The 18,208-nt window shown below is 47.4% G+C and overlaps 1 protein-coding gene across 5 annotated transcripts in view; it reads right to left on the bottom strand.

Moving 5' to 3' along the window:
• RERE (arginine-glutamic acid dipeptide repeats) overlaps positions 1-18,208 on the bottom strand; it is a 221,527-nt gene that overhangs the window by 33,454 nt on the left and 169,865 nt on the right. For all 5 annotated transcript variants that reach the window (XM_065696874.1, XM_065696875.1, XM_065696872.1 and 2 more), the window contains one exon: positions 12,248-12,328. In XM_065696874.1, coding sequence (XP_065552946.1) covers positions 12,248-12,328 — 81 coding nt within the window. The remainder of the gene's footprint in view (positions 1-12,247; positions 12,329-18,208) is intronic.

The raw sequence follows: 18,208 nt of genomic DNA, 5'->3' as shown, positions 1-18,208 counted from the left end.
CATCAGTTCTGAGAGGTTTACAAGTTTTAAAGCCTCAGATTTCTCTGAAACAAAAACATTACTCACCTGAGAAGAACACAACTAACGGGAGGACAGGGAGGAGGCTTCGTGCCCACAGCGAGCAGGCAAATTCTTTTTGAGAAGCTCTCATGCTCGCAACAAAAGAATGCTCTTCTAAAGCCAGGCAACAACAACAACTAAAATCTATCGCGTCAAATGCCACAGAATAAAAGCACGACTGGAATTGTTAAATCAATACAACTTTAACTTTGTCCGTGTCACTTCTTCATAACAAGGTGAAAGTCCAGTTAGACAACCCGCAGAGTTAATTCTACGTGCTGGATGTGATTTAACAGTGGGAACTGGGATCAAAGCTTTTTGCCCCGTGCTCTCCAAGCATCCAGTCTGTTTCTGGCACATACTTTCCATCACATCTGGAGCTGCAAGGTAGGCAATCCTGCAGCAAAAAACAGAGTCCAAACCAAACCCCACCTATTTCCGTGGATTCCGTTCTTCCGGGATCTGAGCCATTACAGACTGCAACTACAATTCGAATACAGGGAAAGGAAACCTACACCACGTGTGCTCTGTGCGACACCAGCACTGCACAGGATCAACCAAGGTCTAGTAAAGCACAACCACCAAAGGTGAAGAACACTGCCCAGGCAGAAACCCACCTTACTACACAACCAGCACCCCTGATGGGTCAGCAGGCTTCTGTGACACACACCTTCCTATGCAGACAGGTCACAAATGTGCTTCTTGGGCTCTTAGAAATAAGCAAGCGTTTAGAATGGCAAAATCCCTCTTTGCCTTATCCTGTGCTGCTCAACAGAGAAGATAAATCTAAGCAATGCAGTCAGCATCAAGCATTTGTCTAAACTCACTCTCAGCCCTAAAGGCCTAAAAGGAAACTCAGGGAAAGGAAAGCAGCGGATGGGAAGTAACAGAGGTAGGGCTGCAGGAACAAGGGAAGGAGGGAGAAAAGGTTTATAGTAAAACGGAGGGCGGGGGGGAATGTTAGTTGGGTGGGTTTTGGGTTTATGTGTTTGCTGGGGACGTGGCGTGATTTATTTCTCCAGCTCCCTCCCACTGCAATTCAGGTAATGAAAGACTGGAGCTTTGGCAAAGATCCCCTCCTTAGCCAAAAAAGAGAGAGAAGAAAAGCACCGTGATCAAGCTTAGAGGAAACAAAGCTAATCAAACCTAACAGTAACAAAGGGCAACAGAAACATGCTCACTGTATCACATCTTCCTTGCTGGCCACAAGCCCAGATTTCTCATTCCATTTTCCCTCTCCCCCTCCTCATTTCCCAATAGCATTAAGAAGCCCTGGCCCGGGCTGCCTGGCTTTACAAACTGTGTTTGTAGGAGGTCAGCTTTTCATGAGGCCAAAAACCCAGCATGTGGAAAGCGTTAAAGACTTTCACGTAGTAGAGGAGGTTCTTAAAACTACTACTGTTGGACTCCGAAATCCTGGAGCTTCACAGATCATTGGAGGTTTCTGAAGCACAGAAAAGGGCAGAGTTAGCCAAATAAAAGGAGTTCTTGGGGGATGTCCTAGAGCCTTACATGAGAGGCACCAGGCACAAACCAGGCTCAGAGTTAAATGGGGAGGACTTCTCAAGTTGCAGGAGGAAGGAGCTGGTTTATAACCTGGAATGTGCTCCCCCTTTCTTCAAAGGTTAGGGTCTGGAGGCATTGTACAGAACAGTTCAGTTCGTGGCAGGGATGGTGGGAGCACTGCAAGTATGTCTGGGGGAAGGGAAAGAGAGGAATCACTCAACTGTTCCACCCAACAAGCACAGTCTATCTCCCTATGGCAATCGAATTACTTATCAGCACCTTTCTGATGCCAGATTTCTTCCTGCTGTACAGGACTGTGGCAGCATGCACAGAAACAATCTCCCCTGCCAATTTTCCATATACCAGATGACCAGAGCCAATAAGGATTTCCCAGCCATCAGTACTGTCCACGTTTCTGATGCTGTCATTCATCTCCTAACCCACTCTTTATTTCTTAAGACTCCAAGTTCTTAAACACAGCAATTCCCCTGGAAACCATCCCTCGCACATACAGCTCCCCAAAAGAGAAACTTTTAAGTTCACATTTACAAAGAAAAGGGGAATTGAAACGGATTTCATCTTGAAAGATCTAAATCAGAAGCAAACACACTTATCAACATCCCAGGAGCTTAAAAACTAAGGGATGTAAACAGCAAGAGGCTTTTGGTGGAACATACCGAGTGCTTGATGCAACACTACCTGTGCCTTCCTAAGTAGACTAAAAGCAAGGAGTGAAACAGTGTGTTGAACTGCTTTACTGCAGTGAGGGATGCTCGGAACGTAGCTCTCCTTGGGACTATGTCAGAGACACAGACAGCAGAGGGAACCCTTCTACCCCAAGCAAGACACATCAACAGCACAAATGATGGACCCAGTTCTTGCAAGAGACTTACTACTCCATGTATCTGAAGGCATCAAGGTGCCAGACAATGCCTTCTACCTCTCAGCAGGAAAAGGAAACCCCCGCTATAAACCCACCATCACACACATGCACATGGCTACCGTCCGGATTTGCAGCCTCCTTCCTACCTGCTGACCACCTTGCAGAACAGGCCCTCCCCTTACCTGCTGCTGTGACAAAAGCAGATGTTTACCCCAAAACCCCATTACCATCACCTGTACACAACCATTAGCACTTCTATGCCCTTTGAGTTTGACTTCTATCATCTACCTGAAACATTTTCCTTCCAAAGACAAAATAAAAGGGGCAATAAGCCAAAAGCAAACGCAGCAGATTGCTGTTTGTGATGTTAAGTGTGTCTTAAAGCAAACAGCTTATAGAGATGTTGCACTCACAAACTGCCTTAGTTTCCCCTATGGCACAGCCCCTTTAAACAAAAGCCCCTCTTCCTAACTCCCCATCCTCAGTTTATTCCGCAATCTGTGTAATTCCTGGGAGTTTTCCTTGGCAAGACCAACCACCACCAACAGCAACCAACAGCAATCAAGCACTGCTTCTTTTTTACAGCTGGTTTGAAACAAAAATGACAAAACGAGTGCATCTGTCTGCTGCAGTTGTTATTGTCTTGTTCTCACAGTGCAGTTATAGCAGCATATTACAGGAGATTTAGGCCTGAATAATGTATTTGGGGGCTGATCCTATGCCAAAAGAACACTGTAGACACTGCTCGTACGGTGCCATCTGGGGCAGGAAGCAACAATTAAGGCCAATGATCTGTTGTGTAAGAAGAAAGTTAATTTCATGCTCAGTGTGGCAGGCAAGACACATTAAAAGTACACTTCGCTCTCTGCTAACAGATGATTTTCTTTCTGCTGGTGCCCAAGCTTTTGCCCCCAAACGGCTTCTCCTCTCAAACCCCTCGATTTCATGTCATCTGTTAAGGAGCTGAAACCTGCTTTGCACTGCTAAAGCACTGCCCATCCATCCCCCTGACTCCTCTCTCGACAGCTCAGAGCTGGTTCTTTACTTGAAAATACAAAGAGAACCGCTGCAACACCCTTTGAAATCCTAACCTCACACCCTGTGCAAATACACACATGAAATGGCACCGCTTGGGACAACACCTCCCTTACAGCCCCAGTTCTGTTAGCCCCAAGCCAGCTGTCCCTGCTTCCCTTCATGGCATGTTTGTAACTCATCTTCAGTACCCCTCCCTAGGATAAGAAAGCAGTGTGGGTGCTGAGGAGAAGACCAAGCAGCAAGGCAGAATATGCTTGTTCTCCAAATGTAAGAGAGCCACCAATCTGGCAAACCCGAACTGCGAGCAGCCTGTGCTGGCTTCCAGTGGGTAACTAAGGATAAAGTCTGGCTCAAATACACGCACAGCATAAAAAAGCCAATTACGTCTATGCCATAAACGTCAAGTTTAAACACAGACGCTGAATTAGCTGCAAAATCTGCTGGAGTTTCACTGCAGTTTGCTTTTCAGTATCTCCGACTTCAGCAACTGCAGTAAAACCTGGCTGCTTGCCAAGGGAACCACTTGTCCCCACATCTCCCTTCCTAAAACCCCTTTAATAAGAATTCCTTTGTCTGCTCCATACAGGACTGTTTACAGGTTAGCATTCCTCCTGCATAGATAAGACGGAGGGAGTCAGCAGCCCCATCTAGAACCCATCTGAAGCATTTATTCAGCACTGGCTCGTCCAAAGAGCCCTGCATTGTACTGTTCCCTTCGGACCATCCTGCCCCTCCCACCAGACAATACCACCACAGAATGCCACGGTCATGCATAACACAAGCCTTTAACTCCCCATAAAACAAGGCCACTGATTCATGGGTATCTCAGGTTAAATCAAGTGCTTGTGGGATGACCTTTGTGCAACACCACATTCGCATTAAGGCCACTATTATAAAGGACATCAAGGCTGATCTTCCTGCTCTGCCACAGGGGTTTGCGTCTCACTCAGCTCTTGTAAATACCTCGGTTCCATACCCAACAGTGCTGCTGTACATTCGGTACACAATCAAAGATCATGAGATCTCCAGGTATTAGCTGTGGGTCTGAGCTAGTACCACAAGGAGGATTATGTGGAGAGTTATTTCTCTATTAAAGCCACTTCAAACACCAGACACCAGGCAGGATTATACAGAACAACCGACGGAGTTACCCAAACATCACAACATTAGCACTGTTCTAGGACCCGATGTCCCGCAAACACCAGATGAGTTCTTTATTCCTGCCCTTCTGAGAGCATCGTCGGGATTTACAGCCTATCTCCAGTAGCTAACGGGATGGGAAACAAACAACATGAAGGCATCTGTCTTGCCAGGGGAGGGCACAACCATGACAATACCTGCACAGATTCTCAGGTACTTATTTCGTGTGCCTGAGAGTCACAGGACCTTAGGACTGATGTCTGAGTACAGTCTGAGTGACTGATAACTGCTACAACAAGCTGGTGCCTTTTCTCATAGGGAAAGGAAAATACACAGTATAGAGCTGTCTCTGACTGAATATGACTATTCAGAGTCATATGTACCCTTTAGCAAAGATGCAAAAAAGGAGAATAGACATTAAGAAAACAATCAAAGCAAAACGCCCCACGATGATGAATGACAACCAGAAGGTAAGGAAAAAGCAATGGAACAGAACTAAAAGGAGTCACAGGAGCATTGTGTTCTCTCCGTGGTGGAGGAGGACTCGGACGATGTATCAGGATCCCAAATGATCTTGGCTTAGCTCTCCAGCTACATACCTTTCACTGCCGAGCAGACACTGTCCTTTTTGGCTCTCTGACAGAACTCAATGCAATCGCCTAATGGCCCTCTTTTGCTTGCAACAATATTTTACCCCTACCTCCCTCTAAACTGTCGGAGGAAAATACACAAGGAGTTTCAATCTTGCAATGTGAAACAATAAAAAACCCCCACCAGAGTGCGGAGTTGATTTATTAGCCATGCCGAATGCAATTCTGGAGTCCAGCTGGCACAGGGAATACACCACCTGGTTTTATGCTCCTCACCTATGCAGGTTTCTTAGTCAGAAACTCCAACAGCCCCGTTTCTGAGCTGCAGACATTGAAATTACCTTTACAGAAGTCAAATAATACAGTTGAAAAGGAATTCTTCTATTCTCTTAAGAGGAAGTTCAAGAGACAAATTTAAACCGTATCATATTAAGTGCTTTCGTTGTTTGATTTTGCTTGCTTCAGCTGAAACCAAGGCACACAGGTATGCAAAAGGGTACACTGGTCTTTGGAAGTGTAGCCAAAGGCATTAATCAGATGACCAGACATTAGTGGCCCTGAAAGTGAGCAGCCAATGTAAGAAGGAAGCAAGGATTTAAGAGCCAAGCAGCATACACCTTCAGGATAGATCGAGTTGAAAGAAGAACCTCAGGAGACAGAAGCAAAAGGAACACACATGGTATATAACCATGAAGCCGGAACGGTGGCCCAAGCCTGTCCAATGAAGTATGTAGCTGGCAGCTCGACTCACCTGTAAGGTCTGCAATCAGTTTTAGAGATGAAGATGACATGGTGTATACCACAGTTAAACCTTTATGTCTCTTTGAAGACCTTTCCAAACCTTCTGGTTTATTACCCAATAAAATGATGACATTTGCAATAGGTTTAACAGTTAAAACTTTGGAAAACAAGCCAAATCACAGCGAACACATTGCCTGAACATCCCTTACAGACGAGCTGGTCTTTGTAAACAGCTTTCACCCCAGTGCCACTTCAAGGTAGGAATATCTCCATCTGAGCCCAGCTCCTATGAGCTCAGCATTTCATTAAGTCCTTTGGCATCCTTATTCTGCTCCTGGTGAGAAGCGTGAGCTGCATTCCCGTATGCTGCCTCAGCACCCTGCTTCACCTTAAAGCCAAACATATTAACGTCGTGTTCTCCCACCATCAGCCACATGCTAATAAAAAGAAAGGGGGATAAAAAGGGCAACGTGTTCCCTACAGAAGAGTTTGTTACGCAAATGAATCGATGGCTTCACTTACACAGGAAAAACAACTCGCTGCTGCCTCTGCCCAGCTCTCAAATGGACTGAAGCCCAGTGAGGTATCTGCTCTGAGTGAAGAAGAAACGGCTTGAGCTATTATTTTTAAGTCCCTGTTTTAACAAGAACAAACCCCTCCAAGTGTAATACCCAGGCAATGGAAGCACTAGCAGCAGCGAGCAGAGACGAAATGAAAAGAAGCAGTGGCTGTTTATGTTGGCAGCCGCATCAAACTCTAATGGAAAATTTCAGCTCTGCCTGCATCTGGGCTAGAACAAGTTATTAAGGGAAAAGGTTCAGCTTTCAAACAGAAAAAGCCTTACACAGAGCTTGTCCCTTTCAGAACGCTCCCGCAGCAAAGACAAGGCAGGAAATAATATGCCTTGACTACGCAGTGTATTAATATCCTATCATTAGGGGAATATACCATCATGTAAGATGGATTTCCTCTGGGAAAGGAGAACAGTGATAATGCCCATGCCACAGACACGATCTCAGCTATCGGTACAAACAACTTATACCACTAAATGCAAATATTAGAAGCCAGAGCAGGGCTAACTAATCACTTGATACTAACGGACCGCAATACATTTGCCTAATTATGCCCCTCTTTGGATCAAAAGGAAACTGCTATTTGACCAATTATGTCGAGGGAGAATCTTTACCTTTCCTAAGCCCAGGAGAGCCTTGCACAAATATTACTGAGGCTGTTTGTTGACAGGAACAGTATACAGCCTGTCCTCGGAGAGGACAAACACCTTGCCAGCCTGCACATATGGTAACTGCAGTGACCTTTCAGCTACTACCCATTTGCACTATATTTAAGAGCTACTCGGGAAGCCAATATTGTATATTATGTAACACAAGATTAAGCATTAATGAGGCAAGAATAAAATTGTTTATCTAAAGCCCAGTCTCAAATTAAAGAGAAGTTTGTGCTGAAAGCCCACATTGCACTCGTTCTGTCTCCTAACATTAACAGAGCGCGGCTTATTTAGGCTCTGAGCTCAGTCCCAACAGCATTTAATTAGGAGAGAAAGATTTTACTATCAGGAGAGAGCCTATTTTGCCTAAAAAAAGCAAATGTGATGCATATTTAGTTCTTATGCACACGAATACAGCACGTCGCAGGTAGTTTGATGTAAGGAGAGCAGTTGATATTCATGACTTCTGTTCAAGCTGTGTTTGAAAGCTAAATACAGAAGCACCCACCCAGACGCAAGACCTTTTGATGGCATTCTGTCATCTCTTGCTAAGCAGCCAAACCAGAAATCACACCAAAGGTACCTATGTGCTCAGCAGGGAAATTCGGAACAGAATTAACCCCAAGTCCGTGTGCCTCCACAAAGGTGCACTGTCCTCTTTTGGGGCTGCTCGTTAAGCAAGCAACTCCACAAGGCTCAGCAAGGAGCTTCAGCCTTACACAGAGACAGGCAAGAAGACCGTGAGACCATGGTCACCATCGCTGTACCATAAACCTGCCCTGGAGAACACAGGAGTCATTGGAGAACCTCAAAACATGCAGATAGGGGTCATCCGCTGTTTGGAGAAGAGATGGAAGAGATGAGAAGTACCTGGGCACAGTGTCTGGCTTGGAGCAACCTTCTCTAGTGGAAGGTGGCCCTGCCCTTGGCAGGGGGTTGGAACTGGATGAGCTTTAAGGTCCCTTTCTTCCAAACCTTTCTACGATATGCTATGGCTGTCTTACGATGTAACATGATATTATTCCTAAGCCTATGTAAGGCTGCCAAAGTGACCATCACCTACATCCCTCTCCACTTCTGACAAAATGGTACAGAACCTCCGAGTTCCACTGGTCAATCACCACATACAATGTGACACAGAGCAGGATGGAGGAACTCCAACCACAGGAAACCGAACCTGTTCCTTCTGGGGCCATGGCTTCAACAGTTCAGGCCAAAAGCTGCCGTTTAGAGCAGTATTTCAGGGCGAGCAGCACATGGGCAGCCGAGGGGAACAGGACCCAGCTCGAAACCTGAGCACACCAACACCGTGACTTGGCATCCTCCTCCTCCTGCTCTGCCTCTGCACATTATTGCCCTGCACAAGCTCACGTTTCTTCCATGTTTCTATTTACTTTTTGCACGTCACCAACACAGGGTTAAGCTATTTGCAAGAACACAGTCAGCCAGTCCCCGACCTTGTAGGCATTTAAGTACATTTATCTCAGGCCTATCACAACGCTTCTCGAACTCTCAAATTCAAGGAGCTCAATGTAATCACCTCAAGAATTCAGAGCAGGAGAATTTTAAATACTTCGAAAATCCCATGTTATCACCAAACTGCAGCAAATTGTGCTCAAACGGGGGGGAAATAATTAAGTATCATATTTAAAGCCATATGAGATACTTCAGGAAACTTGCTGCCAGCTGTGTACTCTGCATTGGCACAACATGGGAATTCAAACTCAAGTTGTTAATGAAACCTGTCCATGTCACATGGGAGCCTCCAGAACTTCTTTCTTGGCTTCCTGCGCAGAAGAATCAGGCTAAGCATGAACCAAACAGGAGCAGGACGCAGTTGTGCCATCCCACTGCGGCTATAACCAGGAGAAAACTATTCCAGAGGAAGGGCAAGGAAGAAAGCTATGTGGGAACAGAGCACATACACCTAAGACAGAGTCCAAGGGAAACCAAAGGAACTTTCAGCAGATTTGCTGAAGTTCACCTACATGGAGGCAGTTTCCCTCCAGAGTATCAGAAGGTTAACACTTCCTGATCCAGCCTTACAGCTGCTTCCACCCAGCATTCCCACTTCAGGGCAATGCTCAGGGAAGAGCTCATTTCAATTCCTCTGCCTCTTGCTTACGAGAGCTCGAAGGGACTGCCACAGCTACTTACAGTCATGTCCATCGGGACCCCCTGTGGGACTCAGGCTTTGAAATAAACTGGATGAGTGAAGACCTAAACACAAACAGCTTTGAAACGCACTGTTTCCTTTCATAAAGATGCTTTTTTCTTGCTGATTATTCATTTAGGAGAAATAACTTACAAAGGAATGTTGAAAAGATAAACTAGTTGCCAGCTGGGGTTAAACCACAACAATGAGTTAAAACACATACTGACAAATACAGGGTTTCCTTTAGAGATACCGTACATTAACTATGGACAGGGAATAAAAGCAGCAAAGGCACAACTCAAATAGGACATTCCTTAACATGCCTGTGAAACCTCAATATAGGATGGCCTAATTCTCATCTCTTACCAAGCCACTTTACACCCTCCGATATTATAAAGGTAATCCAATGTCATATTCACCTCTGTATCGTGACTTCCTGCACAGTAGCTTCAGCCTAACAGAAGAGGCCTGGCGCCTACAAGGGTTTTGCATTCCCATTGTATCACTTATCTTCTGCTATTGCAATGTTCCAACCACAGGGCTTAAGGTGATATTAGGAGTTGTACTCCTGTGGAAGCAGCATAAATATCAGTGTCTAGAAAAACTATGTATTATGCAAGAGGCATAACAACAAGGATATTAAACTTTAAGTGGGCTTTGCAGGGAGGCAAAACCCTGATTCCTCTGCCACAGCCTCCAGTGGCTAGGAAGGTAAATGTGCAGGATGCACTGACCTATAGCTGGGTTTCCATTTAGGACAAGTCACTTCAAGATTGCCCCACTCATTCTGCAGACCTTGGGAGTTGCTGTAGTGCTTTTCCATCGGTATACTAACTTTTAGGGCTTCACCTCATGCTAATATGGTGGCGAAACAGGAAAATAAGGCCTTTTTCCTAGTCTTTCTGGAATTGCTAGAATGTTACTTCACACTGCAACAGAAATGGCAGGCAAAGTATCTGAAATCATTTAAATCCACAGCCTTGTCATTAACATTATTCATTAACCCACTTTAAGGAAGAAAAGCAAAACTGGATACTCAAATATTCTTTACTGCAGCCTTTATTCTGCAAGTCTTATTACAGTGAAACTGGGCTTTGGCCTGAAAAAAGGCTGGGAATTAAAAGAAAGCAGAAGCAAGACCTGTGGGCAAAAATAGGAAACAGAGATTCAACAGCCCACTGCAGGTGAGAGGTTATTTGTAGCTCAGTTACCACTAGGGGCTAAAAACGCCTGCTCCTACCCATCGCCACACTGCTGCCCAGTTGCTCAAAGCTTGTCTTGAGTTTGCTCTATGCTGTGGGCTTAGACCTCATGAAACAAAAACTGGAACACCTGATAAGGAGAGCGTGTGGAAAGTTCCACATCACTTGCAGAGTTGCAAAACTTGGACCAAAAGCCTTAGGCCTGATGTCCAAGTTCAAATGTAGAAGTCAAACAGTACCAACAGGGTCAGACACTTGCCCCCACAGCTCTTAGCTCTTTAGTTTCCCTTTTCCTTTCCCCTGGAAACTGGTTTTTCTCTATGACAAAGAGATATGTGGTATTTAAAAGCATTGGTCACAGCTGCTGTACATCAAACTTCAGAGGAGTCCTTTCGCCTCTCAGTAACTTCACCATCAGCGGAATTCATCTCTAAAGTAAACACCAATTTGTTCTAAATACACTTAGGAAATGCTCTACAGAAAAGAGGAGCAGACTGTTTAGAAGCCGACTACGTGCTGGCCTGTCAGGTGTTGCTAAGAAGCAACTATTCCAGCATTCCTTCTACGCTGTCATCTTCCCAACACCGGGCCTTCACGCCTCAAAAACCCCACAGTATACTTGGTACAGTATACAGCTGATAGGTAATCCAGTTTTCCCATGTTTGCAATAGAATCAGCAACCATACACACCAAGTGAGGCACTCCAGGAATCACTTCACCCTCCCCTTTCCATTTGCCGTACGTGGTGTTACTATTTACCACCAAAGATTCTGTCCCACAAGAACATCACAGAAGAGAATGGGAATGACCTGCAGTAAGTGACAGGGTTTAAAACACTCTTAAGAGTAATTCTCTTCCCCCCTGAACACCCGAATTACCCCCACACGAAGTCCACACAACCAGCTCTGCTCTACATGAATATTTTCCAGATCACTCACACATGGCTAGAGAAGAGTCCAGCTCCATTTTCATTCCCAATGCAGCACAATATGAAAACCGCTTTCCAAAAGCACCCTCCCAGCAGCGAAACGACACCTGCAGAACAGAAACCGAAGCTTCCAGAGAAGCTCGGCAATTAGGACTAATGGAAAAGTAACCAGATTCCCAAGGCTTCCTAAACCCTCTTTTCCTTTGAAGGAGTCAACCACTCCTCCCTGTCCATCTTCCTGCTAAGCACTTGCCAGGGTTTCCAGCAGCACGCGGAAGCTTGATGAAGTTCAGCGGAGCGAGAACCCACGGATCAATCCGGAACCTAAGTTACACACTGCAGGGCCACGAAGAGTTAAACACCAGCACCCAATTCCGCAGGTCACAGGAGCAGCACATACCTCCGCCTCCCAGCTTCAATTAGATCTTGTTTTGTTTTAGGCTTTCTTTAATTACCCAGTGCCATTCCAGCCCGACTGGGTGACATAAATGTATTATCCCAGCAGAATGTCAGAAGGTAAAATTAGATTCGGCTCTCCATAAATACACTTCAACCCAAGCTCGGTGCCTCCGTCCAGCAATGACGACTGCTTTATGTAACCTACAAACTGCACTGAAAATTACAGCTCCCTTCTCCGGGGGGGGGATTGCTCTTCGGTTTATCTGAAGAGAAATTCAGCTCGGGGATGCGGGGAGGGGGGGAAGGAAACAGTTTCGTAAGATCGAGCTCCGGAGCAGAAAGAGGAAAACGCAAATTACATCAAGTCCGAATGTACTCACGGTCTCCTTATTGGGAAGCAACTCCTTTCGGATCCTGAAGAAGTTCTTGCCGTACTGCCTCAGCCCCTTAATAAAACGTTTCTGTGATAAAAGATAACAAACAGAGCGTGTCAGCAGAAGGGAAATAAAGGAGATCTCGTTAATCAGCACAACGTTCTCAGCTTAGGGTCCGTCGCTACGAACGGATACCTACGGAGCAGCCGAACGCGGGCGGGGGAAGGCGGCTTGGAGGAGATGGCGAGGAATTCAGCGCACATTCCCTTCCATGTCAAACTTCCAGCGTCTGAAGCCCAGTAAAAGTCAGTCGCACAGCCAGCGCTGGCCCCGCACCGCCGGAGCGCCCTGCTGCACGTCTCCTCCCAACTCTTATTCCTCAACTAACAGCGGCGGGCGAAGGGAACTGCGCAACGTTGATTTTCGAGGGGAGGAGAGAGCCTCTCCGGGGAGGTGCCGCTGGGCTTCAGCGGCGCCGGCAGCCGCCAGCCCCTCCGGCTTCTCCGTGCCCGGGCTTCGGCGGAAGAGCCGCGCTCGGCGCGGAGCCCCCGCGGCCCCTCGCCCCTCAGCCGCGGCTGTGGCGGCGCAGGTAGAGACGGCGGCGGGCAGCGAGCCGAGCCGAGCCGAGCCGCAGCCGAAGAGCCGAGCCGAGCCGAGCCGCAGCCGAAGAGCCGAGCCGAGCCGAGCCGAGGGCCGGGAGGGAGGCGGCGGCCGCCCAGCGTGTGATGGCGGCGGGGCTGGGCGGCGCGGCACCCGCGGGGCGCGCCGCAAAAGGCGGCCTGGATCAGCGCCCCCCCCGGCCCGTGCGGCCGAGCCCCGGGGCCGCCCCGCGCCGGCAGCCGCGGCTCGGCGGGGCTCTGCGGCGGCCCCCGGCCCTGCCCGCGGCCGGAGCCCGCTCTGCCGCAGCGGCTGCCCCTCGCTCCCGGGCCGCCCCGCCGCAGCGCCCGCTTCCAAGCGACGGCTCCGGCGGGGAGCGGCGCTCAGCGCGCTCCTGCTCCGCTCATGGGGGCAGCGCCTTCACGGGGCGCAGCTCCCGCCGCACCCTCAGCCGGCGGAGCGGCCCCGTGCCCCGTTTCACCACGTGCACCCCAGGCTTTCAGCACCGCCAGGCAGTACCAAAGCACCAAGGCCAAACCCAAAGCGGCCCTTTCCAGAAGGGAAAGCCCGAGGATGCTTCTCCTTCCCTATAAGCACAAGCAAACCCAAGTTCTGCCTGCAAAAGGTGAGGGATGTTGGGTAATAGGCCCTGAGGCATGGGGGTAAGAATAAATAATCCCCTAGGAAACACACCTCAAGTTGGCTGAATGCATTTTGGACCACACCATCCTGCAAGCATCTCCTTGAAGGAGGTGGGCAGGCAGTTAAAGGCTTCCATAGCATGAAAGAGGTAAGGAAGCCCAGAAAGGGTAGCCTGCTATTGAACAATGTCCCACCACAACGCTGGTGAGGAGTGAGCAGTCTCTTTGGAACCTCACACGTATTATTTTGCTCACAAAGCGATCTATCCTTACCTAACCCTGACCTTCAAACCAGCAAGACTGCTAGGGTTCGCCAAGGACACGCCTGGGGGCACAGAGACAAGAATGAACCACGGGTTGTGTGTGCTTTGAGATTCCAGTCCCTTCCAGCATATGACTTGCTCATTCCCACCTAATCCCTTCAAACCAGGGAACAGAGCACTCCTTGGATAAGAGTTCAGGGTTGCTGGCCAAGGAAAATCATACTAATAGCAAGGTACCAGCCCCCCATCCCTCCTACCACTCCCAGCATCCCAAAGAGCAGCATCAGTCCTGTCTGCAGCTTATCATAAAGAAAGGAGCTCTGCTAAAGCGAGAAACATGTAGAACCAGGCAGTCCAAAGGGAACACGCATTATGAACAAGGCAGCTCAGTTCCTGGCTTTGACACTGGTGCCTCATGGGCTGTATCAGAGATAGGACGCTTTTGCAACATCAGTTAACAGAGCATATATAGGAGAAGGCAACGTAAAAAGCTATAGGGGAGCAAGACAAAATCAGAGCCGGAACACTCCAGCCACAGATGGAAACGCACACGGAAATAAAAGAGAGCAATCTGGTCCACTGCATAAAGTGAAAAGCTCTGATTCCCTATTGCCCATTGCACCAAAGACTGCCCATGTTCTGCCTGAACTCTCAGGAGACCACTTCGTTTCTAAGATTCCTTTGAAGCAAACTATCTTGCATTTATTTCGTGTCGTGATTCAACACTATTAAAACATCCTGTGACAAACTGGCGTCCTCTGAACTCACGAGATGTCAGAAATGCCCACTGGGAACGTGAGCCTAAGCGTAGAGCCTCAGTAACAGAGGGAGCTTGAAATGCTGTTCCAGATGCCCAAATGTGAAGTGAATCCTTCTGGCATTCGAAATGCTGGGCAGTTGTGCTGTCACCTTCATTGGTATCACACAGAACTGCCACCAGGCCATTGAGGCAGCGCAAGATAGCCAACTTGTGCACCTCTATTGCAAGGCAAGACAGAGCGACTCCTTAATACACAGAGAACAACAGAACACAAGAACTAGCTTTAGAAGCTTTGACAGACATTCTAAAGCTTAACAAAATTATAACCTGTTTAAAACATCATCAGATTTTCCTTCCTATTCCAGTCTTCCAGTAATTCAGGCCTCACATCCAGTTCTCCCTTTGCTGCTGCAGGAACAACTACTTCTTCAAGCCAAATACACCAGAGGCCCCTCAATGTTGTGAAATATAAAAGAACTAAATAGGCGCACATCCAACCCAAGTGACCTGTTGCTCTCCTCCATCTCCCAAAGCAGACTGCACAACAGAGCTGACGTTTCCCCTCCTCTGCACGAATGAACATGCACCCACGTCTGTGTCTGCATTGTAATGGTCCAGGAGATGCTGCACGACTCACAAAAGGCATCTGAAAGTGACAGCTGCTGAATTAAAACAGTCTTAAATCCTGCAATACAGAACAGTGAGGCTCAAACCTATGGATGTGTGAGGGCAGACGTGAGAACAAGTGGAAGCTGCTCTAGAGAGCAGTGGTTTCCTTTTTAAAAGCACAGAATTTGGAGTTTTAAGGATAAACATTTCTGTTTTACCGCGTGTTTAAGCGTAAACCATGACTTCTGGCAGACCTCCGTCAGCCTTATTGTTTGCACTGTTCGCTGAAGACAAACTGTAACACAATTAAAACGATGCGATGGATAACGACAATCGCTGCTGTGAAGCAGCACTGGCAATGCCATGGCACGCTGGGTCAGTCAGTGCTGACAGACAACGGGGTTGTATTTTACCAAGTGGTTACCATGGCTATTGACCAGCCACGACACAAGATCTCCAAATACCATCCGATAATACGAGCTTCCCCAATGAAACCTATTAGGTTCTGCCATAGCCTACTACAACGTGTAAACAGGGAGCTATAAATAACCAAGGAAGATCAAGGAACGAGCCTGTTAATGTTTGCATGTGTGTTACTTGCAGGTCCCATATTTTATCCCAAGAAACAAATACCATGACAAGATACACAAAGCCATTATGTTCTGACTAACAGAGCTCAGATGGCATGTTTATCAATGCGATGATAATGCCATTGCAAAGCTGTAGTTAAGGTTATGCGTCAGGGTTTCTATTATCAAGAGATTACAGCTTGGCAGGAAAAACTCGCTGCTGCTGCATGCTGAAATCCAGCACCCCAGGATTTAACTGCTGCAAACTGAGGTGCCCAGCTCAGATTCCTGCCTTGCTGCAGCACTATGGAATAAAGCTGTTTCTGCAAGTGTGCAAGAATAACATCCAGCACAAAAGCAACCTGTTTAATCAATTGAAGCGCTTCAAACTGAAACCTCCTGGGCTTCAGAAAGGCAGGATGACTGATAAAACTGTACATTCGCAACTGCTGCTGTCTCTTCGGAGGTGATGCTTCAATCGGGTTCAGATCAAATGGATGTTCTCTAAGAAAATCCATGTGCTGCATCATTCCCTTCCCCTGACTTCCACCTGGTTCATTAGCAAAGAGCATGTTGTAATGCAATACATTTACCAACACAAACACAGCCTTTTCTGCTCTTGCTCAATCCCAGGAAATAAAGAGCATTCTTTTCCTCAACTTTTATAAAAGAAATCTCTTTAGACTACATCCAAGACCAGCAAGTTCTCTCTCACCTTTCCCTTTAATCACCAGCATAAAGAGATGGAGGATTGTTGCTCTGATGAAAGCAACAGGCACAGTGCACGTTCTGAAAGGCCTCAGGTTTTCTAGGCAGATGCCAACTGACATTGTCACCATCCTCCATATTTGAGATGCCTTTTTAAGTTCAAATATGGTGAGAAGATTTATGGGGGTTTAATAGTTAACAGCAGATAAACACTAAATGCATCAAAGCATCTTTAAGTCCTTAAATTCCACAAGATGAAAAATCATAGAATCATAGAATAGTTGGGGTTGGAAAGGGCCTCAAGATCATCCAGTTCCAACCCCCCTGCCATGGGCAGGGACACCTCACACTGAACCATCCCACCCAAGGCTTCATCCAACCTGGCCTTGAACACTGCCAGGGATGGAGCACTCACAACCTCCCTGGGCAACCCATTCCAGTGCCTCAGCACCCTAACAGGAAAGAATTTCCTCCTTAGATCCAACCTAAAAAATCAAGGCAGTTGTTCTGGAAAGAAAATGAGCTTTGGGTCATATCTGCAGAACTTCTGTTCAACGTGCAGCACATTCACACACTGCCCCGAACAATATCCCCACATGCAGACATTATACATGCACAGCAGCTGAATTCCAGCGCCCAGAGCACATCTTATTAAAAGCTTGGTTGAGTTTTAACATTACATTTTGCTCATGTACATACACTGCAAATAAAGGCATTTGCTGGTAATGTTAAATGATATAAACTGTCCTTTAGAAACAGAAGTATCCTGATCGCTTCCTTAAGAAGACACAGTTTAACCTAAAGATGCTGGGTACCTCTTACAAAAATATAACGTGTTATTCACTATTCTTCCCCACCAAACTATACGTGGCTGTAGCAGAAAACGATGCTGGCGTTTCTTGTATCTTCACCTCAAAGGAATTCTATATGCTCAGTAACAGACAGGACCAAGTACTGCTCAGTAAGTAATTCCATGAAGGGCAAAAAGAGCTACTTCAAGGAAACGCAGCTGTCACACGTACCCAGGCTGTTCTCAGAATCCACCTAACCACTGCAGACACAGCAGCCCTGTTTAACTCCTTCTGCAAGCTGCTTTGTTCCCTCAACACTCTTACCGAGTCCACCTGCCCTACGACACTGCACCAGTGACCACCCTGGCCAGGGAGGGGAAGGTCTCAGAGGTGGGAGGCTGCAGGGTGGTTATTACAGAGTGATTTGGGTTGAAGGGACCTTAAAGCTCCTCCAGCTCCAACCCCTGCCACGGGCAGGGACCCCTTCCACTGGAGCAGCTTGCTCCAAGCCCCTGTGTCCAACCTGGCCTTGAGCACTGCCAGGGATGGGGCAGCCACAGCTTCTCTGGGCACCCTCACAGGGAAGAGCTTCTGCCTAAGAGCTCATCTCCCCTCTTCCAGTTTAAAGCCATTCCCCTTGTTCTGGCCCTGCATGCCCTGGCCATGCCCCATCTGCTTCCAGCCTTAGCTGGCAGGCTTCCCCTGTCCTGCCTTTGCAAATAGCCCAGACTGGGCTTGGCAAAGCTGGGGAAAACACTTTCTGAGACTAAGCTCAGGAAGGCTGCATCATAGAGATGCAGGTCCAGAGCTGGCTGGATGTTCTGTTGGGTCAGAGAGAGAACAGGACCGTCAAAGACTCCTATAGGCAGGTTCCATGGAAACATCCCGGCCTAAGAACGCACATCCTCAGAGCAACTTGCCACGAGCAAGGCTTGGTCCGAAGGTAACAGAACATTCTAAGGTATGACAGCAGCATCTAGAATGAGGAACAAGCGTGATGGCTTGAGGGAGCTCACCTGGAACCTCGGT

The sequence above is a fragment of the Lathamus discolor genome, chromosome 16, assembly GCF_037157495.1.
Source record: "Lathamus discolor isolate bLatDis1 chromosome 16, bLatDis1.hap1, whole genome shotgun sequence".
NCBI classification, from domain to species: Eukaryota; Metazoa; Chordata; class Aves; order Psittaciformes; family Psittacidae; genus Lathamus; species Lathamus discolor.
Note: the sequence above shows the minus strand (reverse complement) of the source record. Positions and strands in the feature narration are given on the sequence as shown.